Source organism: Sphaeramia orbicularis, chromosome 10 (assembly GCF_902148855.1).
Source record: "Sphaeramia orbicularis chromosome 10, fSphaOr1.1, whole genome shotgun sequence".
NCBI classification, from domain to species: Eukaryota; Metazoa; Chordata; class Actinopteri; order Kurtiformes; family Apogonidae; genus Sphaeramia; species Sphaeramia orbicularis.
In genome coordinates, this window is record NC_043966.1 from 36,740,952 (window position 1) to 36,768,796 (window position 27,845).

General features: G+C 39.6%; 2 protein-coding genes and 1 long non-coding RNA gene across 7 annotated transcripts; 1 reads left to right on the forward strand and 2 right to left on the reverse strand.

The window, feature by feature from the left end:
• Nucleotides 1-398: 398 nt before the first annotated feature.
• mtus1a (microtubule associated tumor suppressor 1a) lies at nucleotides 399-21,378 on the reverse strand. 4 transcript variants are annotated; one of them, XM_030144761.1, is made up of 13 exons: nucleotides 21,357-21,378; nucleotides 20,915-21,142; nucleotides 18,211-18,303; nucleotides 17,690-17,803; nucleotides 12,912-13,129; nucleotides 7,463-7,529; nucleotides 4,543-4,757; nucleotides 4,177-4,282; nucleotides 4,002-4,075; nucleotides 3,807-3,899; nucleotides 2,958-3,077; nucleotides 2,780-2,877; nucleotides 399-1,480 (listed from the first exon to the last, which is right to left on the reverse strand). In XM_030144761.1, the coding sequence occupies exons 1-13, from the start codon at nucleotides 21,361-21,363 to the stop codon at nucleotides 1,252-1,254; spliced, it is 1,662 nt and encodes a 553-aa protein (XP_030000621.1). In that variant the 5' UTR covers nucleotides 21,364-21,378; the 3' UTR covers nucleotides 399-1,251. The 4 variants fall into 4 exon arrangements, with proteins under 4 accessions (XP_030000621.1, XP_030000622.1, XP_030000623.1 ...); XM_030144762.1 differs by lacking the exons at nucleotides 20,915-21,142; nucleotides 21,357-21,378 and adding an exon at nucleotides 18,758-19,037; XM_030144763.1 differs by lacking the exons at nucleotides 17,690-17,803; nucleotides 18,211-18,303; nucleotides 20,915-21,142; nucleotides 21,357-21,378 and adding an exon at nucleotides 16,658-17,252.
• On the forward strand, nucleotides 19,514-24,298 carry LOC115426640 (uncharacterized). 2 transcript variants are annotated; one of them, XR_003936376.1, is made up of 3 exons: nucleotides 19,514-19,589; nucleotides 21,574-21,658; nucleotides 23,979-24,298. It is a non-coding gene; the product is annotated as an uncharacterized LOC115426640 (long non-coding RNA). The 2 variants fall into 2 exon arrangements; XR_003936375.1 differs by lacking the exon at nucleotides 23,979-24,298 and having other exon boundaries at nucleotides 21,574-21,853.
• Nucleotides 22,549-26,983, reverse strand: LOC115426635 (uncharacterized). Its single transcript, XM_030144756.1, has 2 exons — nucleotides 26,462-26,983; nucleotides 22,549-24,734 (listed from the first exon to the last, which is right to left on the reverse strand). The coding sequence occupies exon 2, from the start codon at nucleotides 24,644-24,646 to the stop codon at nucleotides 22,643-22,645; it is 2,004 nt and encodes a 667-aa protein (XP_030000616.1). The 5' UTR covers nucleotides 24,647-24,734; nucleotides 26,462-26,983; the 3' UTR covers nucleotides 22,549-22,642.
• Nucleotides 26,984-27,845: the final 862 nt, after the last annotated feature.

The following is a 27,845-nucleotide window of genomic DNA, read 5'->3' on the forward strand; positions in this document are numbered from 1 at the left end:
TCTGATTGAGTGAAAAAAAGTAAAATTACCAGATGAAAATGTTTACATCTACAAACTAACCTTTAAAAAAATGTGAATAACATGAACTCTCAAAAAAACTGAACTTTTGTAAGAAAAATAAGTGTCATTTTAACAATACTATGCCTCAGCTTCTCATTTAAACAGAAGTTTCATTATTAAAGTATGTAATATTTAGCACTTTTAATCTCTGCTGCAGTAACAAAAAAAAAAAAAAAAAAAAAAATTGTAGACCACTGTATAGCCAAGCATTTAGATCTTTAGATTTTAATCTGACAACATATTCACTTCAGGACCCACCAGCTGAGACTTAACCGACCATAACCAGAGCGTCGTCTGTTGTGACCCAGTTGAAATAAGACGACAACGTTGATCCATACTCATCATTTAGCTGCCAACTTCAAGTTTAATACAAGACTTTATTAATTGCATATTTCAAAACGGGGTCAACACACCAATGGTATAAATTCCACACAAATACTCATTTTGACACATTTCCAAGATGCAACGTGTCAGACATGTACAAGTAAAGCTTCTTATGGTTCAACTCTTTGTAAAGACCCCAGGTTTAAAGCTGCATTAGGAGAGTCACTAAGGGGTGATTACACAACAGAGACTCAACAACATGCACAAATGACTGGAATTGGTCCCTTGGTCAAACAAACACAGAAATGTCAAAGTAGAAAAAACACTGGAGGCCATTTTAACTGTGAACTAAATGTAAAATGTAGTAACCATGCCCATAGGTGCTCTGGACCAGAGGAGCCTGAATAGGAGGGTTTTTTAATCTGACTCTTTTGGTGTAGGTGATAGTGGAGCAGCACAGCAGTCCTGACTCTTCTGAGCAGTAATGCAGGAATCCAAGATGTGCAACACTGTCCACACCACAGGGCTGTATCTGCATGTGTTCAGGCCTGTGTGTTTACTGCATGAGTGTGAGCGCTGAGCTTCAGGAAAGAAAAGCCTCTGACAACTACAAGTGACAAAGATAGTGAACACATAGAACTCCTGAGATTTCCTATTTCCCCATCCACAGTATCCGCAGTGAAAGGCAAACAACTCTGCTGATTAAGTGCTTCTGTGCAACAATCCTTTATTACAGTCTGTAGAATCTCCAAACAAGGGTCCGAGCAGATCCGATCCTGAAGAGCCGAGGCCCAGACATGGCTCTTCATTCCAGAGGGATAACTCCAAAGACAGGAGGGTCTGCTTCCTGGAAGCAGGGGCCCATCGTTATCTGGGTGAGACCGGGGGGCTAGAGAAGTAGGCTGAGCTGCGAGGGGACTGGAGGCTGAAGGAGTGGGAGGGGGACGTGGAGGTGGGAGACACTTTGCGGGGACTGCTCAGGTCTCCGTTGTGGAGCTTCCACAGCAGCTCCTCGTTCTCCATGGACAGACGCTTGTTCACTTTGGATTCCTTCTGGAGGGATTCCTGCAGCACAGCCTGCTCTGTGGACAGCTGTCTGTGGAGCGTCAAAACAACACACGGTCATCGACATGAAAATGGTAGTATCATAGATGGCCCCAAATACATCAAAAAGTACTGTGATCAAACTGAGAAAACTTGTTGATATGATGTACAAAAATACTGTAATTAAAAAAAATCTATTTAATATATAATAAATTTATTTATTTATCTATTTATAATTAAACTATGTGTAACATGTAACTCATATCTGAAATTGAAATGACAAGAATACAATGACAAACTGAAGGTGACACTGACCCACATGAAGATCAACTATAATACAAAGGTTAGTTCATTATTATGTACATTTCCACAGAATAAAGTCCTTTAATGCAACAGTCACATCATAAACACTGTTCTGAACCCAAAGACTTAAGACTCAAATATAAAATACAGAGACTTAAACGAAGAACTAAAGTAAGAGTTGAAGACAATGTTACTGAAATGTTCAACAGTTACAGAGGAAAGTGTTTACAGAAAATTAGAATGAACACATTAGAAAATGGGGACACATCTGCCACAGGAGGAGGGTCTAATAAAAAGTGGAAAGGAGAATAAAAGCTTGATCTCTGCAGACGGCGTAAATAAAGTTACACTATTTAAGAATCAGTGAAATATACAAAACATGCTGATGAGTCATTAAAGTGTGACGGATGACGGGTTGTGTATCACTGAGGTGTGTTGTGTAGCGCTGTGTGTCCTGTCCTAAAACTCAGACCACAGTGCACTGCTGCAGCTTTTTATAGATGCACTGAAAAATGCAGATTTTCACCAGACTCTGGCAAGTTCTATTTATGAGGCAGATCGTATTATGAGGCACTTTAGGCTGGCTGTTGTACAGTTTAAACTTGGGGATAAAAATTCTCTACTTGAAAAAATTACACATTAAATATTGTGCCAAATACACAAATACGAGCTCTTTAAGTATAAATTACATATTATTTTTTGTGCTAAGCAAAATTCAAACTGCAATATAGTCAAGACAAGTTAAATTAGTATGTTAAATTGAGATGATGTCCATTGTAGATTAATACCACAAAGTCACATTTTGACAGCTGAAACAAACAACCACCACTTTGTTGGAGGTCAGAAGGATCAAAACTCTTGCCCAACTTCATTTATTCATATGTTCAACACCATCTTGCTGATTTCTTTCCTTCCATTACATAATATTAAAGATCAGATCACAGCCACACAGGACATTTAACAGACATAAAGAGTCTGAACAGAGACAGGTGGTAAGACTCTTCAGAATCTGGTTTTCATCAAACCACTGGACACGGTGAACTCTTACCTTGACAGAGCAGCGTGTCTTTCCATACGGGCTTTGAGATCCTCATTCTCCTGTTGGACCTTCCGAAGACTCTCATCCAGCTTCACATTTTTCTCCGTCTAGAAACCCAGAGTAAACATGATGAATGATGGCTTCTAGTGTGTGTTTTTATCCAGTAACGTTTAGCATCAGGTCTCACCAGTTTGTCTATCTCCATCAGCTTCTTCTCCTGCTGATGCAGCTGTTTGTTTTTGATATCCAGCACGACTTTGAGGCTTTCCAGCTCCTGCTCCAGATACAACGTGTGGGAGTCCTTCTGCTGGGAGAAGGAAGGAGTGCCAAGACGTTGAGGGACGGTTTAGACTCCAGAATCCAGTACATGAGTACAGCAGTGTCAGGTGGTCATAAAGCCAACAACACAACAGAGGGCGCTGTACGTCCCTTATAGAAGAATTCACTGCACTGTTCTCTCAGGGACCATGAAACTGACAGTGTTTAGATATTAGACACAATCATGAAGAAGAAATGTGTGTTTTCACCACTCCTGTTCTATTAAATACACAGTTAATAAATAATACTGCTTTATTTCCAATGGTGGTGTTATAAATAATAGTTAATAAATAATACTGCTTTATTTCCAATGGTGGTGTTATTATTTACAGCGTCTATGAATAGCAGATGCAGAGTGGCAGGGTAATATGAGGTAGTTACTTTAATTACTCTGCTGTGCCAGGACAGACTGCTGAGCACATAGAGCCACCACTTAACACTGATGACTAGTGGCAGCCTCACGTTAGCACAAAACTCTAGGAAATTAAAATCTACAATCTGAGCAGAGCGGATGGCACCGCTGTAGTCGACTCAGATGAAGCACACACTCATTGTTGGCTTTTCTTGGAAAACATGTAACCAGTTTATCGAATGTATCTGTCTGGTAATCTGTGTGTCCATGGTATCCCACCTCTTCTGCTTCAAGGCGAACAGCAGTGGTGTCATGAGGTGTTTGTGAAGTGGAACTCTACTATAAACAGCACACAGATAAGAGTACCTGACTCTTTTCAGCCAGCTCCTTCCTCTGGTCCTCTGCTGTTAGCTTCTCAATTAGGGCATTGTTCTCCACAGTCAGCTCTTGAATCTTTCCCTGTCGATGTATGCGGCACAAGAGTGTTACAAAGCAACATACACACTCGGTAACAATTTAAATCCAAAAAAAAAAAAAAACACCACAAAAAGTAAAGCTTACAGATAAAGTTGCTTCTGCATTTTTCAAAGATTTGTCCAGAGAATCCAGCTCCTCAGTGTGGACTTTCCTGAGCTCTGAAGAATTCAAATGTGTAACAACATTTAAATATTTCAATATTAAACTTTATCTGAGCCACAGATGTCAGGATTGATCAGAGAATTAACTGTTCACTCACCTTCCAGTGACTGATCATATTGCTGTTTTACACACTGCAACTGTTCAGCATGGCTATTCTCTAGGTCCAGCTTCATGGCATCATGATTAGCTTTAAGCTCTCTCATCTTGAAAAAGAAAAAAAGTAGGTTAATTATTATTAAATTAATGGAGCGGTGAAACTGGCCAACATTAAAACAAATATTAACATTTTAATGCTGTTTGGCATGTTGAAGAATGAGTAAACATTGACAGATCACCCAACCCTCTGCTTGTGTCTGAATGTTTACAGAGAACGACATTCTGTTAAATGGACTGAATTCTTAAATAAACACAGTGGCTGCAGTGAATCCACCTGCTCATAATCAAAGGTGGACTATGGACAGACCTGCTGCTGCATGAGACTCTTGCACTTGTCAGCCTCCTCCTGGTAGGTTTGGTGGACCTTGTCCCACTCCGCCTGGTAGAAGGCCTGTAGTCTGTGCTCCAGCTCGACCAGGTCCTTCTGATGCTGCTCCTGGAGCTTCTGCAGTGCATCATCCAGAGCAAAACGCAGCTCTTCTTTTTCCTTCTCCAGACGTGCGGAGGAATTAGCTGAACTCTCTGTAGAAGAAAACAAAGAGGATTTAGCACCACATTCAGGGACTCTAAACACATCTAATACCACACATCTATCTGTCAAAAATTGTATTTGGAAAAGTTTGTGTAAGATAAGAACTTTTGTTTATAAAATCTTCCTTGAAGCAAATGTATGTCAAGGCTCTCAAAAGAGGAATGGAAAAATTCAAGAGGAGGGGCCTCTTACACTTGACTGTGTATGCCAACTTCACTGCAGTTATTTAAGAGCAGACAAAAACACAGTTTCTTTTCTGGTTTCTACTGATTCATTCAAAACATCTTCAAATGGGAATCATGGGTTAAAGATTTTCACCTCTGTCAACAGCTGACAGTTATTAGCTTGAGCAACTGAGTCTTTTTGTTCTTGTACAGTCCACCAGTGCCACTATTTCCCAACAGTTTCCATCATTAAGTGTTTATATCTGCTGTGGAGTGGGTGACAGTGACAGGCTCCATAAGCTGTCTCCAGCAGAAGTGCCTGTGCACAAACACTACTGATACATAGCTGTTGAATCCGCTACGGACTCATTATTATACCCCAGAGAGATCGAAACAGCCTGTACTGTCAGTTTTAACAGCGTATTTCATGTTAAAGGACTCAAATACACAGTGTGACAACCAACACCCTGAGACTATAGATGATTTCATTTGTGAGAATCAAACAATAATAAATCCAGATGTTGCTCTCCAATGCCATCACATGTGTGGCAGGTACATGTCACATTCAGCACAACACTTGATATATCTGCTACCTGATATCTAATATAATATGACATATCGTCTTAAATTATAGACTGGTACAACGGTGTCATATCATCAGAAAACAGTCATGAAAACCTCTTCTTAGTATTTTCTATGTAGATGTCACATATGTGTCCTATTAGATGTCCCATTAGAGCAACAAGCTGCATGTGTTGCCAGTAAACTTGTGCACACAAAAGAACATAGTGCATTGAGTTACTTGTGCCGAGAAAGTTCAAATGTTGGAAAGATTCCTCAAACTGTTCCATGCCTTGTGTTTGTTTGCATAGAGGTAATGTGTAGTCCAGGTGCTCTGTGGATGTAAATGAAGCTCCAGAGTCTGTGTTTTTAGCCATGAAGGATTAATGCTGCACAGCATGAGCAAGAAGATTCACCTTACGTAGAGTGGAATGATGGCAGCAGAGGCAGGAACAGAGGCCAAAATAACATTGGGTCAATCTATCAGGCTTTGGCATATACGGCTTGAACAGAGCCCAGCATTCCGCAACCATGTGTAAAAGATCTGGTCATATGAGCCTTTTCAGTCTAAATCCACCCCACAAAAACACCTCATGGCTCATATATAAACAGACAAACTTTATATTCCATCTAAAGGTTCTGGGTAACAGTCAGTGGGATGAGGGGTCTTTAAGCTTCACACATACTACAGATGCTGACACACGCAACTTATTTTAAGTTCAGATGAAATGACACCAAAGGGGTGTGGCTGTATCACAGGAGTGTCTGTGATTGGAAACTATCATTTATTGCTGTCTGCATGTGTCCCCACCCTACTGCATCCTTACAGACTAGAATTACATCAGCAAATGGTTGTCCGTCAGTCCTGGTCTCATCTACAGCCTGTCCGTCCATGGGAGTGGATCTCTCCTTCACTCTAGTTCTCCCCGAAGTTTCTGTTTCCCACTGGGTTTTTTGGAGTTTTTCCTTGCAGAGAAGGAGGGTCTAAGGATGGGGGTTGCCTGGGACATTGATCAGTTTGCTTCATCGACTATTTACTAACTGCTTACTTCACTGTTTGTTCATTTTCATTGTGTTCTTTTATCAATTCAACAATTTCTGTAAAGTGACTGTGTTGTGATATTGGGCTCTATAAATAAAATTGAGTTGAAAATTGAATTGTATGGAATCAAACTCACAGAGGAAACAGGAAAAGGGCACAGTGTGAGGAGGAGGATGTTTTAAGAATGCCTCTGGATGTATTTCACTATTTTACATAATAAACACAATTTTACATAATACAAAGTCCATCTGAGGTCAGTCACCCTGCCTGAGGAGGAGAAGAATGTGAAGGAGCAGATATAACAGTGCTCAATGTTAGAGAGCAGTCATGTGTGAGTCCCGAGGCAGTGGTATGTCAAGGTACAAACATGGGGAAGGGGAGGAGCCACGACACTACAGCCGCTTTAAGTAAGAGATGAAAGCTGGTGTGTAAAGCAAGGCTGTTCTGTGTGACAGCACTTAGGGTGGACATCAAGCATGGGTTATTGCACCTAGTCTTCACAAGGCCTCAGGTGGTCTAGCATTCCACCACTGGGATCTCTACTGTGGGAGGTCAGAGGCCAGCATGCCGCTCCCTGGGGAATGGGCTGACACCAGTCTACTAATACCATATCCTGTCAGATCTGATTTTCAGGAAAGCAATTAACACGTGAAGGGAATAGGTGCTGTTTACAAATACCATAAGAACCCTGTTGAATATAGGGGCTGTAGTATTTACAACTGTCAGCTGTTCCATACAGTACAGTACATATACACATCCAAAATATTTCACCTTGTAATGTAAACAAAACAACTGATGGACATACTGCACAAATGTGTTTCATAAACATGAAACCCAGAGGTACTAATATCAGGCCATCCATCAGGATGTGTTCTTATGGTAACCTCTGTAAACAAAACTAGTTTGAAACCAAGATGACCCAACATACCCAGCTCTCCTCGAAGGTCGACCAGCTCCTGGGACAGCCTCCTGCACTGCCGGATAGATTCATCACGCTGCAGAAAAAAATAAACAGTCATGCAGATGCTCAACTCAATGTCAATATTAGTGCACTCTTTAACGTCTTATTTCTGCTTTCACAACTGAAAGCTTGAGTAAGTAAACCAAAGATCACAGATAATCAGTCCATTAGTAAATTATGAAAGGTCATTCTGAAGTAGAGGAAAAGTAACTCATATAAGGAGATAGTGCCATATCACCATCTGATGAAGACTTTTGACTGTTTAACTACCAATGGCAGACTCAACACCAACAATACATGTAGCAGCTCATTTAAAAAAAAAAAAAATAGAAGGAGAAGGAGATTAAAAGAAGAAATGACACTGAGCTCATGTTTTTAGTAAAACAAAAGGTCTTGAAATACCATAACTTACAGGATTTTCATCCTTTGTAGCTTTCTGTCTACTGCAAAAGTGAGTCAGAGTGTAACTGTACAGTAGCTGCAGTGCTGCTGCCCGACTTCCAACTGATGCAATGATGACCTGAAAACTACGAGTCATTCTATGTTGTCTTACTCTTAATCTTACTCTTAATGAGTCATGTAAAAATCCCTGACAGACAGCAGTTATCGACAGAGCCTGTATGTTTGGTAATTATTAAAATAAGACTAAATAGGCAAGTAAAATAGTAGCAGACAAACATGACTTTGTGATCATGCATCAATAACAAATACTCCTACTGTTCCTTAGACCAGCCATAGACCTATTCCTTACTGCACAGCAGAACAATGTAAAAGGCAGTTACCCTCTCTGCAGTGTAGGGAGCACTAAGGCACGCTCTGCTGCCAGCACAGCCCATGATCCAGCCTCAGCGTGAGGCTTCGATGCTGGAGTGTCTCCCCCCACAGCTATGGAGACCCAGTACGCCAGGACAAACAGTGGTCCAGGTGGACGCACCACCTCCACACACCACCTCTCCGACTGCTCTCACTACATTGGAGGCAGGACTGAAAAAGCCGCTTCACTGTCTGTGTTAAAGTGACTGCAGAGTGCATTACCGTATTCCACCTAAAAAAAACAAAACAAAAAGGGGCCGGCCACAGTATGCTAAGAACAGCCTTCCCACCAATGAGGGGAGGTCACTTTAAGACAGCACTAAAGGCAGCCAGAGAGGAGCAAGCAGATAAATTGTAAGGTGCTGTCTGACACCAGGCTGATAGAGCAGGACTTGTGCTGTGCACTGACCTTCCCAGGGGATGCATGGACAGGCTTCATTACCACCATCCCCCACTACTTATCCAAACGTACATTAAATCATCACCTCTTCCCTGTGCACCACTGCTTTTCAACATGCTCTACATCTGTAGGTGCATTCATGCTATTAAATGATATAATGCTATGACAGATCGAGTTTCCAGAGTCTGTGTGACTAAGAGTCTGTGCAGTCAATATGTAAAATTAGGGGAAATAATGTGTCACATGTTGACTAAGTACAGACTGCCTTAGTAATCAATCTTCCTATCCTAGAAAGAAAGCAAAACACAGCATATTTTAACCAAATGTTATAAAATAAAAAGCATATTGTATGGGTTACTAATGACATAATCTGTTACTGCATAATCTGTTAACAAAAACTGTGATGTTTTTGGTTTTGACTGTTAAGTAAAAGAATATTTCCCTCCCTGAACACAGATTCATTTTTTTTGTACATTCTTTACTTTTGTCTACTTGTTGTAATTGCAGCTGAAACCATTATTTGTATTATAGGGATAAAGCATTAGTATATCATATATTACAAATGCTGAGACATTAAATAAAACCTGCTTCTCCAGTCATTGTTGTTAATTTTATCTCCAGTTTCTCAGATGGTGAAGCTTATGCAAATATAAGGAACATGTAGCCACGTACAAAGGGTATGCGTCTCCGGTGAACATAAAGATGATACCACTTCAGGTGTAGAGTAACATTTGGTGATGGGTTAAGATCAATGAATAATTGCCACAGATCAGGTTCCAGTTTCCTGGAAATATTGTCAGAGATGGTGATACTATATTTTTTTGTGAGTATAAAGGAGTTGTTTGAATTCCTTCACTTCATTTAACTTGTTTCTTGTTTCTTAAAGAGAAGGTATGAAACACCAAACCAGTGCTTATACTCTGGCTGATAAGAAACAGCAGAGTGCCGTCTCTGCTTAGTGTTTGGCTGCTGTTTATAACCATATCAAGTCAACAACTGGGACGTTCTCACATTAGCAAAGGTGCTGCCTCTTACTCTGGGTATTAAGAGTCCAGATCCATTACTGTAGATTACATGAATACAGACTGGCTCATTTAGACACTTCATACACAATCTAGTAACTTTAAACACTAAATGCATCTTATATGCAAAAGACCTGTATTATTTCTACAAATGTACTGTGTATTGCAAGTATCTCCTCTGTAATCAGCTTCTGCAGGAGCGAGGGATCAAAATGGAGAAGTGGAAGCAGGCTCAGACAACTGTGTTTCCAACCTAAAAGAACAAACACCATGTGTTGTGTAATACAATCAGTTTCACAACTGCCCCCAAAAAACACAGAGCCATGAGTCAAACGTCAGTGACTGGTGATCATACACAGCTGCCATACATTAACAGCTGATCACATATGAGCCAACAATTGCTCAAAATGCTGCATGGGTCTAATCACCAAAGATGACTTCTGCCCAGTATCTATTGTCATACATTTCCAAATAATCTCTTAGAATTGATTTTCTCTAGATTGTGCTGTGGAAATAGGCTCCCAACCACTGGATTCTAAATATCAGAAATGAGCCATCAAGTTTCAACAAACAGAAATGTTCCCAAGATGGAACAGTGGAGTATCAAAATAAATAATCAGAACATCATTATTTTTTCTCACATTTTTGATAGGTGATGCACTGAAAGCACCAGCAAGGGACAGTCTGCAGTGAACCTCACTGAGGCTGTAATTGGACTGACACGAACTTAGATATCCAGAACGCTGCCACTAGGTCTCTGTTTGGTGTCAAACTCTCAAGTAAGAGTGGAGTAAGAGGAGTTACAGTAATCTAGGCCAAAAGAGGAAAAAAGCACCAGTGACTCTGTGGTGCAGCAAAAGAGGAGCAGTGGTCCATTTTTAACAGCTGCAGAGAGCTCAATATGACTTTAACAAAAGGTCTCATTCTGCGGTGGAGTGTCCCCATGAGGGACAACAGGGTGTATATATTTGATTTGTACAGTCCAGTTGTTTCAGTCAGTCCTCTTCCTCTGCTTTTCATATCTCACTGACTACACATACAGTGTGAAAATATTACACAAGGGAATTTCTAAAGTTAACCAGAGAGACTGAAATAGCATGTGGCATTTTACACACGCAAACATGGTAACCAAGACTACGTTCATACTGTCAGCCCTACTGCTCAACAGATGTGGTCACTATTAGACCTGACAGACCATGCACAGTGATGTTAGAGGAGTTCATATTTATTTCTTTGGTACAAATACTAATCACGTATTGTCCAAATACTTCACAACAAGTAATTGTGAACTTAACAAATATGTCAGTCAATGTTATACTATTACATGTAATGTTTATGGATTAATTTTACTGCTGTATTTGCTTCTATGTTATATTTTATTTCTGTAAATGTTAAGGCTGAGCTCATTTTATAGCATGCAACCGACTCATCCAGTGAAAAATCACAAATCCCAAATGTGAGGAGTGTAAAAGTCCTATGAATTCTGATCTGTTTCGACAGATCTGCATCAGACTTACAGCCACGAATGGAAGTGAACCAATTCAGTGTAGGACAATGGATTCAAATAACATTTGGTTAATTTTTCCTGTTAATCTAGAATCCGCACCAATTTAATTTAGCTTTACTAGTTTAAGGCTTTAGTCAATGTGTTGTAAAGATACTTAATAGATCACCATTATATTTGCCTTCACAACACCTAAATGGTTGAGTATGATGCTGGGGGTTAAGAAGAGGGTAGCTAATAGGATATTACACTTTGAGAAGAAAAATTCCCTTGGGCCGTCTGGTTCCAGAAAACCAAACACGTGGCTCTGCTATTAAAACAAATCCATAACTAAAATTAACCTTAAAAGGTCACATTAAAAAGCTCCCATGGTCATCACAACCCATTATGAAAAATCTATGAAAAATTATTGTGCAATATGCAATTAGTGATTAGACTTGAGTTCAGCTATTTTGTTAAGTAGTTACAACATTATTAATGGGATAGCGTTACCCTAGTGGAGGGATGTTATAGAAGTCAGTACAACTCTTAAAGCTTTCTTTCATGCACAACAGCTGCTCAGCAGATGACATAACAGGTTTGTTTTATGTTGGAGAATTTCCAGGTACATCTGTGTGCGTGTGCTTAACTCTCAGACCCTTAAGAGTCCTTCCTCATGCTGCTGATCTAAGTAATAATGTATGTTGTTTTACCATGTGATGCATGGCTTCTGAAGCTATAATCCTCATTATCACAGTCAAAAATGATCACTCGTGAGGTCTAGTAACATCTAGTAACACTGTTTCACTAGAACATCTTATTTAGGAGGTGTGTGATGCATCTGATCTTTTGATACTGTGTGTAACAATCTTGACACTTCTGTCATTGGTGGGCTCCTCCTTTTTTGATTACTTTTCCAAAATGCATTGGAAAATGTACATGGTAAACTAATTAACTGACTTGCTTTTTATTTACAGTTTTTAAGTGCAAGGCTTTTGTCTTTACTTGGTCACATATTTTCATGTCTGATAACTGTTTTGTGTAACTGCCTTCATTGTGATTAGAGCTGAAACAATGAATCGACTCGACTCAATTAAAAAAAATATTTGATTACAATTTCCCTGAATCAAAGCTTAATTTCCTTAATTTTGTTGCCAGTAAAAACTGGTTCTGCTGTTGTGTTTCACACAGATGCTTATTGTGATGCACATGACGCCACAAAGTTGTGTGTTAGTTACAGCTCAAGTTGTTAGTAAGTTGTACATATATTTAAGACTGCAGTGCATTGATGGTTGTAGTTGTCATTTGAGCTGTTTGTTGTTTATACACACAGTATATAGATTTTTTTATGTATCCTTTTACTTTTATACTTTTATGTGTTTGTTGTTTCAGCTGGTTCTGGAATAAAGGACAAGTTGTCATTTTCAGACATGTCTTTTTCATGTTTGTACTATTTTTTCCCCTTATTTAAAGAATTGTTTAATCGACTTGAAGACAATAACCAATAGATTAATCGATTACAAAAATAATTGGTAGTTGCTGCTGTAATTGTGATGAGTCACAGCACAATGTAACCACTACTGAGATTATACTGTTTTTTGAGTAACACACTTCTGACTGTAATATTATGTAAACTAGCAGCAGTGAAATACTGAACGAGGACTCAGCGCTACTTCCAATAATAAAGATGTCCCATACCTCAGCCAGAGCATGCTGCAAGACGATAGTGAATGCCTCAAATCTGCAGTTACTGGCTGCCAGGTGTTCCCTGAGCTCCTGGATGGTTTTGTCCTTCGTCTCACTTTCGGCAACACTTGCTGGCACCACATCTGGAGGTCTGGTACTCTGGTTCGGTTGGGATGTGTGCCGATCAGGTTGCTGCTGGCGGGAGCTCGTCTTGGGTTTGGTCTTGTCCACTGTAAAAGAACACGTATTGAGTGATGTGACAATATTCATCATCATCCCCAACTCCATTTCTGCTGCATTTGGTCTGTCAGCAGCACCACCCCCTTGATGCACTCCTGTCAGTTTGCTCCATGGTCAAGTCCTGGATGACTAGAATCCAGAACTACGGTGATTCCCCCTCTGCTGCTTTTCATCCAGCCGTGACATACAAATGGAGCCACTGAATGCAATTTGTTTTCCATATTCTAATTCAATCTGGGGCTCTGCAGACACTGGTCACCAAGGACAGCTTAATATAGCAGGAACATGCTACTGTAGTTTTGATTTACATCAGCTTTATAAATACCTCAATATAACAGCTGCCATCAATCAAACTTAAGAACACTTTGTTTACTCTACCAGAAAACTGAAATGTCTCTATATTAGGATAACTGACTTAAAAATTTAGTAGTGCAGAGAAACAAAGATCTGATCAATGATACCAATCTTCACAGTGTGTATAAACACAGTGTGGTGGAGTTGCGTAATATGGCAGTGTGGACAGCCTGTGACATATTAGGAATACCAGCTTTAATGAGTGGAAAACACTGAACTACCAGTAGCCCATGGGGATACTCATTCTCTAAACCCTATCTGATTTATGGACAGCAAGAATTATAGATGTCAGTGGTGAGAGCCAAAAGCTAATAGACTAATACCAATACATTAATATTTGGCAAAGCTACATCAATACAGTTGAAAGCTCCTTTAATAGTAAATAATCTACCCTATGCCCATAAAGTGCTTATATTCATTCCCCTTATGACCCATAAAAACCTGCACCCCCAAGTTAAATTTAGATGCGCTAGGCAGCATATGAGGAAATCATAACGTGCTTGAATGACAGCATGCAACCAGAAGATGTAGACATATGAATGAGGTAGTGCTGCTGTGTTTGGATTTATATAGCTTATTATTTTACAAAAGATATTTGAGCACCTAGGTTCAAAGACAAGTGTTGACTCTTACAAGTGTAAGTGACTCCCTGACAACTGTGGATACCTGATCCTACAGCTGATGAGCAGACAGCTCACTGGTCTTTAGCTATAATTGAGGCAGCACAATACTAAAATGAGAATATTAATACTCAGACCAGTGGAGCACTGGCAGACTAAAAGGGAACAAATGAGATTAGAGGATGACGGAAAGCCAGACGCATCTCACATCCATTATTGTATGCTACACTCTGGCCACAGGCTAACTTCAGTTTATACAGTTCTGTATGCGGATGTTCAGATTACCTCAAAGGAGACTTTTGCTTTCACACCCAAAGTAAACATTACAACATTATGACATGCACCACCCTCAAGACAAATTACATGTCATGGTGCACCAGAAAAGCTGATACAACTGGCAAGTTCATTTACTATTTAAAGAAATGTTCAAAATGAAGCTACCTATAACAAAGAGGAAATCATTTAAGGCCAAAAGAAATCATTACATTTCAATGTCTTGACTACAAGAGCAACTAAGTTAAAGTCACCTTCCATGATCTATATAGAAAATGTCTTTTATACCATCATTCTAATTTGCATCATATGTCACATATACAGCATTATAAAATTTCAAAATGGAGAACCTTTCTGGCAGCAGATGCAAACAACTGTTGAGCTGTTCTGTTCTGATGTCAGTTGTTTTAATAGGTCTGCATTTCATTATGTCTGAAAGAGTTTTTTTTTTTAAATCAGGGCTCCATCTGCTGGTTGACCAAACACCACTCAAAATAACAGAAAAAAAAACCTTCCCTTGATGGTTAGTGGAAATTGAGATTTACCATTCTAAAAATTTGTTAGGTTGTCCCTTTTGAAATGCATTCATTTATATAGTATTTAATCTGCATCATTTTGTATACATTTTTTAAATAATAAAAAGTACATGTATTAATTAAAATGGAAAAGAAATCAGTTTAATGTATTTTATGCTTTTTGTGTTTTTCTGGGTTGTATTAAAACTAAAACAGACAATCATAGCCATGTTTACAGACACCACATTTATAACCTATGTGAGGTGGTAGTGTCACGACATTTTAAAGCTTCATCAAGCATTTTCTTGTGTCTAACCCAGAGAGGGAACATTATGCAAGAGCTTTCCACTAAAATTAAAAAATTCATGCCGTTACCTACACATAAATAATTCACATCTGTCCGAAGAAGCAGCCTGTTTCTCTGAACTTCTGTCAACAGCTGCACAGCACATCAAATAGGGAACAGTGGCCTAGTAATCTATGTGGATTACTAGGATATTTTCACCATGTCACCCTGCGCAATTACATGTAGGGCTGCAATTTAATTACAACAAAAAAAAAATCTGCGTTGACATGACAACCTATTGTCTTTGTGTGCTGTCTACTCATTATCTAATACAAATGACCTATCATTCTTCAGGCAGACCAGGTGAAGCATATGCCAAGAAGGAACAAACACAGCCTCTGTTGCTTGGTGATTTTAGATGCACTCATACAGACCTTGATAACCAAACAAGTAAAGGGCTGATACCATTTGTTTATCATAATCACAAATCTCAAAATTGTCCAACAATGTGACTTTCATCAAACCGGTCAGGCCTACCAGGCTATTACTTGTTTTATTATGACACTGGCTAAATACACCTGTTATTTATAAAAAGAAAAAAAGATAGAAAAAGATGTTATCAGTTAAATAATGTTCTTATAGCCAATGCTGACAGTCATGTACTAACTGTGTAGCATACTGCTCTACTGGTTTAAGGAGATATCACACCATAGTACACACCATGATGAGCGATGACGCCCACAACAATCAGGCACTTGTTATAACGCTTGGTTGAAACAAGACAATAATTCTAAGTGACTGTGGTTACATGCACTTCAGTATTTGTGTAACATTTATTGGGCACTTTAAAGTGAAGATAAAGTGGTACAACAACAGGAGAGCTTTTCTCTGTTTAGTAACAAATTATTTTATTTTGGAGGTGCATGATGCTATAAATACACACTGAACCAACTGAAGCTATTCCCTCTGTGCTGTTCAGCAATCACAACAAGGTTTTCCTGGTGTAACCCAGAGACCAAGAACCAAAATAACCCAGGTACATCTTAGGCTGAAACAGGAGCACTGGGTCTCTTGCTGGCCAGGATGAGATGTGTTTTGGAGCTCATTCACATTTGTTTCCCTCCTAACTAATGAAAAATATTTGGAAATAAAAATATTTTCAAAAATTTTGCTTTTTTTTTTTTTTTTTTTTTTTTTAGATTAAATGTTTCTTAAATCAAGATTCATATCCTATTATATTTCTATCCAACGCCATAGGTTTTGGTGACCAAGGTAGGTAAAATGAAAGATGAACCTCCTGCCCTGCAGACTAGTAAATAGCCACACTAAAAATAGATTTGGCAAACAGCTAAGAGCACAGGTCAACGCAAGAAGCATGTACTGATACGCTGTGTATAAATATTTTAAAGCAAAGACTCAAAAATGATAGCAAAGTCAGCAAATTTTTCAACACAGAGAGAAACGACAGACCTGTTTGGAAAACCACTGTGTTCTTCCTGCATCCTGATAGCAGCTGGATATTTCGGAGTAACCCCTTGGCTGTCAGACGCACGTGGATGATTGAGAGACCGACCTTCGGAGACCATAACATCTCTTAAAAAAGAAAATCAAAACAGCCTCTGTTTTGGGCAAAAAAACAAAAATGTCCTACTGTAGAAGCGTAACGCTGGCTATGACCCACATGCCATGCTGTGCTTCACTGTGTTATGCCTCAGGTGAAAGCAGCACTGACCAGCACTAGCAGAAGATGAATAAATCAATAAAAACAAATGGATACGATCTGACTGCTGAGATGATCTAGAAAAATGTGAAGGCACCCAGTTCAGCATGGCAGGACTCCCAACTCCAAAATTTAATCTCCAGCTGTGAATGCTGGAATATCCAAAGACGATTTAAGGCCGCCCAGCAGTTTGTGGCACAGTCCAGCAGATAAAATAGGACAGAGGAAAAAAATCCCTTAATCCTCCTGGCAAAACAGGCTTCACTCACACACCAAACACATGAATCGCACAGTAGAGCTAAGCAGCATCTCTAGGCTTGATGATGGCGGTGCTGTAGCAAAGCAAGGATGCAAGGACAAGAGTAGGGGGTGGGGAGGAGGGAAAAGGAGTGGGAGGGGCAAAGAGCATCAACTGCAGCCAATGGGAGACAAATCCAGGTCTGGCGCTACCCTTTATTTACTCTCTTTCCTCTTCATCAGCGATAGGACGACAAAAGATGATGGACAAGGACCAAACCCCCCTCCCCTTCTAGAAGCTTGTCTGTGGCAGTTAATTTTACGCTTCCAATTCGATGCTCATATAAGTAGGCTGAGGTAGGCTGTTAAATTATAGCATTTATTTATCATTATTATTTACTATATACATTGCAAAATAATATAGTACATTTTTAGCTAAAATAAAGCCTTTGATAAAATTGAATAATGAATATATTTTCAACAAAAAAAGAAAGCTTTAGGGAGAGTGCATCTTGTGTTGATGATCAAAAAAATCAGACTCTTACCATTTCCACTTAGTGTTGGATGAACAAGCCTTGCTGAAGCAGTCCTTTTCAGTGGAGTGGCAGTAGAATTTGGTAGGCCTTTGTTGATCGATGTTGCAGACTTGCATGTTGTGGCTAAAATGGGAACAAGCAAAACATCCAGATGAAACAAGAGGCTGGAGTTAAACTGACCCATAATGGCAAATGACCACAACCACTGAAATGCACACTGTTTCAAAGTCAGTTTCAGAGATGTAATCAAAGAAACTGTTTAACTGGCCAACAAAGAGTGATTTAAATCAATCAACATCAGTCAAACCATATCCAATCAGCCTTTCACACAATATAAACAGCAGTACCAGCTAACAATAGTACTTTCTTATGTTTTGCTCACTTTCATCACAAATCAGATAAACAGGGCCATTTCTTAATCATTATAAATGATTGAATGAAAGCCATAAATGGGCATAATCTCATTAAGTCATCTACATACAAGATTACAAATAGGATCATTGTGTGTGTGTGGTCAGGAGGGGTCTCACTTGGTCCAGTGTTTTTCCCAGGGGTTGCGGTGAGTCTTGCTTTCAGTACCACCGCTTTGAATGGGGTTGCACGACGTGAGGTTACTCCAGAATCTGGGAACAGATAAAAAAACAGTTTGCATAAATACGGAACATCACAGCATGGTGTGAAACTCAACAATGATTTTAGAGTATCTGACATTCTCTGGCCATTCCAACACATCTGTTTTTACAGCCATCATTACAGCTAATCAATATTCATCCAGTAACTACCATTAAGTGAGCAACAAAGGCCATTTCAAACTGCCAAGTACTCTGACAGACCACTTCTCTGTAACAAAAGGGAACAATACTATATGGTTCAATCTACATTAAAGTACTGATTTCTATATTACTGAAGCTTACATCCAAGTAGAGGGAAAATACATAGATCACAACTACAACATCTTATCTTTATATTCTAACACAACAAAGTCCTGTGAGCTATAATGAAGTATTTATAACATATTTAAATTATAACACTTAACCAAGAGAAAAAAAGACAAATTCTACCTAATTTGACACTTACTTCTCCAGAGCTTTCTATAATTTCCATTCAAGGCAGCTAACAAAGGAATGATACAAAAACGATAAGATCCAATAAGCAGACATGTCAACAGGGTGAGATCACAGCTGGATCCTGCACTGCTTTGTGCCATTAAAGAAGAGTTAGTGAAAACATGAGCTGGAGATTCAATCATAGTGCAGCTGCGGAGTCCTGTGTAACCAGCCATGTGGTTTTCAAGTCTGATAAAAATGGAAAAACACTCCTTTTCTCCACCTCAGACGACATTAGTTGTTGTATGTCTATTCGCTTACAGCTCTAGGCAATACAGTGTGTGAACTAGAGTGGAACAGAGCAGGTTGCCATGACAACACACATGAGGGGGGGTCCCCACTTTGGAAAACTGATCCTCTTAGCCAATCACAGGCCTGAATGCTGTTAAGGACAAGAGATCTCTGTGTAACCCCTTATTCAATACACCAGTCAGAAAACAAATTCCACCACAAAGTTCCCCTTATAAACATGCCAAGCTCAACTTGCAACATGGAATCTGCTGAGTTTAGTTCATTCATTTTAATGATATAAGAAATATTTTACTGATTGTAAAAAGATTAAAAGAAATGCATACAATATTTCACTCTTATCTTAATATGTCATTCACCTTGGCAAATGTAAACCAAACTCAATAAAATCAGGGAATGATTTGCCCCGAGGTGTAGTCTGAATTGTAGTCTGAATTGGGTCGCCATTCAGAACAGAAGCTCCTCCCCTCTAGGTCTAGACTTTTACCTCACTGAAAGCTACAACTTTACCCTGGACAACAGCCTGTTTAGTTCTGACACCTTTGCATATTATGGTAAGGTAAGGAAAATCCTACATTATTATATTTTAAAAGGGAAGTGGACTCTGTGTGTGTGTGTGTGTGTGTCTTGGGCATCACACAAAATCCAGAAAGAGCGGACTGCTGCAGTTAAGCATACTAATGTATTTTTGTTCAAGGAAGAGACTAGCAATAATGGCAAGTCGATACAACCAATATTTTGGGAGATATTAGTAATTTTGGAATACAATAGCCTTACAATCATGTTGCTATGCCCAGAATCATGTTGCCTACACTTAGAACAATGAGGTAACTAACTAAGGTGTGACATGACCTTCTTGGAGTGAACAACGGGTGGAGTGACATTTTCAGACCTCTTTGAAGTGAACAATAACACCCTGGCAACATCATGACAACAGTTAAACAATAGGGCCACATTGCCATGGCGTTATGTGACATAAACAAGTCAAATTTCATGGGCAGAAACAGACATGCCAGCTGAGAGGTCATTCAATTGAAAATGCCAGTGGAATTTTCCAAGAAAGTAAAGAAATGAACTGCATCAGAGGTAAGTTTATTACTCCAATATTTATACTCATTCATTTGTGTAATGAATTAAAATTGATATGGGAATTTGTCACCGGCAGTGTTTGAAATGTGAAATTTAAACCTGTATGATCCTACCGTTAGCTTTATATCTACCTGGGAGGTATTACGATAACTATCACAATTCAAACAGTTGTAATCTAAATACATCAAGCATCATATGTAAAATAATAAATATCATGATTTTCCAAACAATTTTTATGTCAGTACTTACAAAATATAGACTAACATCTTTTCCCAAAAGTCAGCTCTCCTCAGCATAAAAACTACCACATCTAGAACCTGTGGTTCCCCATGGGTCAACGCGCTAGTCTTAAGATTTACATAAATTTAGGTGTAGGTCATATGCTCTCAGGAACTTTCATAGCAGCTGATGTTGCTAATTACTACATTAAATGTCAAATCATTATTTCTGTCAGGTTTAAAAGCTGAACTTAGGTCCTTAGTAACATTTCATAAATATAAATTAAGAACATTCAAAACTATTATAATGAAAAAAATATTTTTAAAACTTAAGGGAAAAAAAGGAAATTTAAATGAAGTAAAAACAACAAAACAATGATGCATTTTCTAAGTGTTTAAGCTGACTCAAAACCACAGAGAGAGGAATTTAGGCTACATGGAACAATGTATGCCATCATCACAAGCCAATGTCCGATAAGAATACATCTAATATTCATTCTTAATAATCTTTGTTTTATTGCCCTATGCAAGAATGCATTGTAGTAATGCAGTAGCATCCTTGTTCAGCTCACCTTGTGCACTCCCAGCACCTTCACTCAGCCCACCATGAACTCCAACCTCTGTAAGGTTCCTAGATGGGCCCAGGGTCTTGCGTAGTACTCTAGAAGAGGCAGGAGTAGGTGGAGGTCCCATAAGAGAAGGACGAGATGGAGTCTGGGATACATTCAGCTGGCGCTTAGTACTAGCTGTTGAGGATGTTCCAAAGGGTAATTCTCCAGTTGTCTGCCCTTTTCGACCTCCTGGGATGGAGCACAAAAAACAAAACAAAACACTGGAATAACAGTGGAAATGCACAAATTATAATATAGAGAATTTTTCCCTTCATTAAAATAATTGTACCTGTTACAAAGCTAAATTGGTATAAAGGAAGGATAATTCAAAACACAAAACAGCTGTGCATATGGTTAACTGTCTGGAACAAAAGATGACTGAATAAAAATAGACAACACTTACCTATCATACTCACAACAGCAAACATTTCAACAAAAGAAACTCATGCAGTGGGAGTTAAGTAATGTAGCCCCGTGGAGCCTTTGTGTTACTGGATTATTAAGTTAAAGCTTTTCACAACTGTTCTTTGAACGCTTGTTTTAAACACTGTTTTCTCACTCATACTGTACTGGTGAGCTCAAAACCTCCCTTTCCTTCCCCTTCTCTTTCCACTTTCCAGATGGTTTCCTATCAGAGGAAGACCGGCCCTCCTTCCCCCAGACCTCTCTCACTTATGCAGTTGCAGTAGCCTGTTGATCCCTAAGGTCTGAACAAGAAACCGGAGGTGACATCTGTAACCACCACTATTCCTGTGGGGTCTGACTGAGCTCATCAGGAGGAAGACAGGAGGTCTGGCAGAGAAACTGCTCAATGTCACCCTCTGCTGGGGGTATCTAGTACAACCTGAACAGTATTAGCATTTTTAAGCTAAAATGAACAAAAAAAATAAATAAATAAATTGAAACGTATTTGTTCTTGTTGACTATTTCTATTGACCTATACAAAGATAGCTAGATGAAGCACTGGCACTGTTTAAATGATGCAGTCGTGTCAAAAATAATGATAATAATGCTTGTTATCAGTAATTTACAGACCTCTCGTGCAAAATTTTCAGGGTCAAATGCAATTTTAGCTTATAAAGACTAAAAGGCAAACAGAAATGCGTTTTCTATTTGTGTATTACTATGTTAAATGTACTCTAATGGTATTTTAGGCTTATAATTTTGGTGTAAAATAAACAAATAGTTATACTTTTGTTATTGTGACTTGTATTTACTGTCTCTTTCTCTTAGTTCTAAAACCAATAGTTCACACCACAGTGTTGCCCTCAGGGTTATCTACGGTTCATTTGAGGTGGATAATAAGGAAAACAGAACTTCTTAAAGACTACTGAAGATGAGTTGTACCTGCAGTGTTTCTCAGCTTGGACTGTGGTGTGCTTGCAGGTGTGGAGGTCCTCAAGCCATCTCTATCCAAGATTCCCTGTCTCTGCTTGGTTATCAGAGAAGCTGGTCTGGGACTGGCAGCAGGAGGTTTAGAAAACAGCACGCCACCTGTTCCAATGGAGGGGGTTCGTCCCCGAAACCTGCCCTTGCTCTCATCTGATGAGGATGCAGTAGTTGTCAATTTGCTTGTCTCTGTCTGTGAAGAAAGCAATTTGTTAGTTTTCTCACATCTTCATGAGTAGCCCTCATTTCTGACATCCTGATAAATCTTTTAGCCAATACGTAATAGTTATCATTTCAGTATTAACTTACCAAGACGATCTTCTTAACCTTTCTATTGGAGTTTTCACTAATCCCATTTGTATTCTGTGCTTGAATGGCACGTTTACACTGGGAAGAGCTGTTCTGATCCCCTGGTTTGGTCTGACCTGGGTGGTTGTCAGCTTTGGAAATGATAAAGCTAGTTGAGGACTTCAGAGTTGCTCTCTTCTCCTTGGGAGGCCTAGACAAAGATGATGAGCTTTCTGACAAGCAGCGAGGTCGGATCTCGAGTACAGGAGGCTTGTACTGACCTAAAACTGAGCCTGATTTGACCTCAATTTTGTTGGATATATCCTTCTTTGGAGTTGGTTTAGGATCCATTTGGCCACTTCTATCAGGGGATTTTTCTGAGAAACTGAAGGTGTGGTTGCCAGCATGCTGCACTGAGGCATGTACTTGGCTTGAGGCTGCCTGCTCTGTGTCAGAGCTGCCACCGCTGCCCTGGACTGCTGAAACACACTTACTTGCATTACTGTGCTGTTCAGACACTGAAGCTCTGCTCTTGCCCTGTTCTTCTGCAGTAACTGCAGAACAAGTCAGGCGCTGTTCATCAACATTATGTCCAGATGACTTTATCAAGGAAGCAGCTCCTGTATGTTGTCTTCTTGGAGTAATATTGCTGACAGAGACAGGATTATTTTTTACCTTGGAAGGACTCATTCTAATAGGTCCACCTTTATGTGCAGTCACCTGTTTACTGTGCACGTTAACTTGTGATGGCTTGTGTTGTAAAGCAGTGCCTAGTGGTGCAGCTCTTGTTATGATTTTAGATTTTATGGTGTTGTCTGTCTTTGGAAATGTATTCATTTCCATTTTACTGACTTTCCTACCTGACATTGGTAGTCCTGCAGTGACTTGTTTGGGGGTGACAGAGACTTGTTGCTTTTTTACTAGGTGGGGTTGAGGACTGCCAGCACTTTCAGCAAAGGGTGAGACTGATAATGACAGAGGAATGGAAGTTTTGTTCCCAATATTTTGCACTGGAGTGGAAGTATGAATATCTCTATCAGTATCTTGCACAGTAGGCTGTGTGGACACTACAGTTGTGCCCTGTTTTGGTGTAACAGCTTCAGACAAATAAGAAAAATGTGCTTCTTCAGGACAAGCAATCTGAGCCTCATTTCCACCATCTGAAGGAGAGTTTTCATAGACAAACGTCATCAAAAGACCTTCTTTCTCACTTTGCAAAGCTACAGAAGAATTGGATGTTGCTAAATCATCTTCAGTGGGAAGCTCCCATTTGTCTGCTTGAGTAAAAGTCATGCCAAGGCAGGGATGGCCTCTATTTTCATCCATGCTATGTGTGATTTTTTCACAGATGTCTGGTAGCGTTAATAGTATGTGAGAGTCAGCAGGTGAAGATGGATGGCCTGCCGCTGGGGAGATGGATGACTCTTCAAGGGAGGAAATTACCAAGAGTGATTGATCTTCCAGGCAAAAACTGTTGCTTCTTAGCACCATTTCTCCAGAGCTGAGGGAGCAGCAGTCATTCTCAGTGGATCCTCTGCGAGACGTCTCATATGAGCTCAGCTGGCTATCCCTCCCAGTCGAGTCTGGAGACATTAGTCCATGGTTTCTTTCACCCACAATGTTCTTATCAATGTTCTTATTAAAAGTGTGGTACTTTTTTGTTCCTGACTCTTGGTTGCCCAACAGACTCAAATTTTCATTCCAGAAATTCATGCTGCCATTGACAGGTGTGGCAATAAAAGTTTCGTTTAGATTTGTGCTTGTACAATGGAGCATGTTTCCCTGTGATAAGGTGCCATTGTCTGGGTTGATCACAGGCACACCTTCACTGAGGCAACACTCCAGCATGCTGATGTCAGGGGAAGTATTGGCTTCCCTGTCATTCAGGTTGCAAATACTACTGAGAGAGTCAGGTGACAGGGGGAGCGTTGAGTTGCCGTAGTGACTCTCAGTAGAGAGGCCCTGCTGCCGACCTCTATGGGGCATTGCGGTGTCAACTTGGTCCTCGGTGGACATATTAAATGACTTTCGTGATGTTTTTGACAGGATTTTACAGCGGTTACCTTGTGTATATCCAGTTTTTTCAGCTGATCAGGCCTCTGATCTGTAAGAAGAGGAAAATGACGATATGAAATAAAATAATAATATGCAATGCACATATTCTGTAAATTCTGTGCTGCTCTCTATAATACTAAAATTTTGAAAATGAACCCAACGGTCACACTGGCTTATGTATGTATGCTCCCAACTTGAAATTTTACCAAAACAGCAGTCCAGTCCTCTCACTGCTTGGGAAAATTGTGTAAAAGTTTATTTTGTGAGGACAATCTTAACAGGGACATACACCATGACAGGTAGACTAGTTTTGACAACCACAACTTGTTTTGTGTTTTCCCAATAATGCCATGTCACTGTAAAAACAAAAAGCCTACATTTGGCCTCTCACTGTTAAGTCATTGAAGCCACTGACCACTGTAACAGTAGCTGAAAACGCAAATTATTTATGACCTAGTTCAATGAAAAATTCATTCATTCATTAAGACAATGACTAGGGAATACTGGTACAATTGTCTACCTAAATTATCTTCAACTCTATGAAGTGGAACAAGTTCTAACACCTGTTAAATCTCAGGCTTCTGAAGTCACAATCATATTTTATAAGCATCATCCACTACAGTACCTATGAAAACACACTCCAGCAAGGTGTACAGTTATGTCATTACAGCACAGTCATGCCACTGCTGTCCCCCTGCTCAAAGACTTCAGTAAAATGCTTAATGTACTATATCAAATACATATTTCAAATCTCCAATAGACACACAGATGTTTTGTATTATACGTAAACAACTGATATTTCTATAAGCAGTTAGGTCCCGGCAGTAATCACCCCAAGATTGTGAGTAACACATCACCACATATACATTATGATTGTTGGGAGTAAAAATGTGCATGGTCTGCTGAACTTCTGTCAGTTTCAGTCACATAGGGAGAATACTCAAAGGATCAGTGGTACCATGTGCTCATCTTCATGTATGTTGATAAACAAAACGTCCTGCAGAAACTACTTATATGCACAACATTAACAAAGATTTTCAGATTATTATACTTACTTAAAATATCCCATCTTTAAAGAGAAATATTTAAGGCTGAGAAGGTTAATTTTAACATGCAATGTGAAACCCTATACCATAACTTAACACAATTTACAAACACATGACTGTGAGAGTCAGATGAAATCAAAGTATAATAAATATCCAGATATTTTTAATACAGAATGTTCCATTATGCAAATGTAATCTGCATCTTCAGCTAATTTTCAAAGAACAAGACCAGATAAGAGTCACATCCAGAGCCACGTATGCTGACGGTGCCTTCAGCTCTGACTAAAACATACAGTGTGTGACTACATTTTACTGATAAGATATACTCTATCAAAGCAGATCTACTTTTCAACACTGCCAGCAGTCCCAATTTAAATGAATTTACGTTGTTGTGTTATGTTAAAGTTTGGCAGAGGAACAACACAACCCAATGTGCATTTAAATCTGTGCTGTCACAAAAAATATAGCCATTTCAAACTACAGTGCAAACTGAACCTTGGCAAAAACTGACACTCCAAGTCCACTGCAGTAAAGTAAAAAGATAAAGCAATGACACTGCTGGAAATGTCATTGGGTATGTTATGTAAAGTTCAACTACACCTGACGAAATGACCTTACAGTGTTTATAGAAAACAAAACCATAAGATTATGCTACAAACACTGGACCATCTATCAGAAGAGTGCACTGAGGAAAAAAAAACAAAACTCTATTAAAGTTTACAACACTTACCTTTAACTAAAGTGCTATCATCTGAACATGAAGTAACTTTAAATATGAAGAAAATGTCTCTGCAGTGTGTGGTGTTGCCTGCGATGAAGCCAGAGATCACTCAGTTTTTGCAGGTTCTCCCAGCTAATTTTACCCTGTCAGAGACAATCCCATTACTGCTTTTCTTTTTACGTACTAAATCCAGCCAACCAGACAAGCAATAGTTTGGAATTGGCTTCAGCCAGACACACCAGCAGCCTTGGTCCCACTACTCCTCCCTCCTTGTGTTCATAGTCAACGGCGCATCAGTAACATCATAGGCCGAATGAGGGTGGCCCCCGTGCAAGCATTAACTTGTTTTTTTTCCCTCCATAGTGACGTGATTAATTCCAGTGGTTCTGCTGCACCGGTGGATCAGCAGTCCCTCCCGTCAGTTCAATCACTGACTTGCTTCACGCTGCTTGTCAGTACAGGCATGTCAAGGTCCAGTATAGGACTGTAGAACGCTCCACTCCCAACTTTACAGAGGAAGCCAGACTAAAAGAAAGCAACATGTTACCTTATCCATGCCGAGCCCAGCGTAGGGGGAGTGGCCATGGCCTGCCAGGCTGATTTGCCATTCACTGTTGCTAAGCAGCCAAAGTCCCTCTTTTATGAGCGAACGGGTAGTAAGGGATAAGTAGAAAGGGGACCAAACAGACTAGAGGCCGGGGTGCTGGAGAATTTTTCAGAATGTTGTTGTGACAAGTTTCTCAACCAGAATTTGCACTAAAGCTTTATTTAAGGCATGTTCCACAGCTGGTCAGCTTATAAAGGTTTCCAAAGTCCTCTTGTGACAATGTAACTGTCTGATAACACAGCCCCATAATGAAAACAAACAGCCCAACACTTGATCTGGCCACTAGGGCTATAGTGTGACACCTGATTCTAAGACCTCTAAGACCCACGCTATTTCTGCATAATCTATACAAGGCGCCTGACCCTGGGAACTACAGTCTAATCTTGACTAAGGACAACATGTTAAAAACATGGTATACATGAGCTAACTAGCTCCAACAACAACATGACAAAACTGTTATTATACACTTAAAATTTTGAGATTTAGACCAAACAACACCTCGGCAAAAAAATCTAAGGATTTGGTAAAGCATTACAAGTTGTGTTAGAAAAATCAAATGCCTTTACTTTGCACAAAATGTTTAAAAATTCTAAGACAGAGGAATAAAACAATGTGACTCTGTTGCTAAAGCCCCTAAGGCACCATGCAAAAATTCTCAAATGGCCTTTGGTAGCCTATGCATGCGTGGCTGGACATATCCATAACACAGTGAGTGTGAGCAGGGACAGCCACCAAAAGTCCAGGCACAAAGCAGCCCCACACTATATCAGAGCAGCAGGTCAAGCT

Bases quoted from the DNA above. Each gene is read 5' to 3' on its own strand.
- LOC115426635 (XM_030144756.1), bottom strand. From the start codon at position 24,646: ATGTCCACCGAGGACCAAGTTGACACCGCAATGCCCCATAGAGGTCGG.
- mtus1a (XM_030144761.1), bottom strand. The intron at 2,878-2,957 runs GTGAGACCTGAT...CTGGGTTTCTAG, and splicing joins TGATGGAGATAGACAAACTG to ACGGAGAAAAATGTGAAGCT. The intron at 1,481-2,779 runs GTAAGAGTTCAC...GACGCTCCACAG, and splicing joins AGACACGCTGCTCTGTCAAG to ACAGCTGTCCACAGAGCAGG.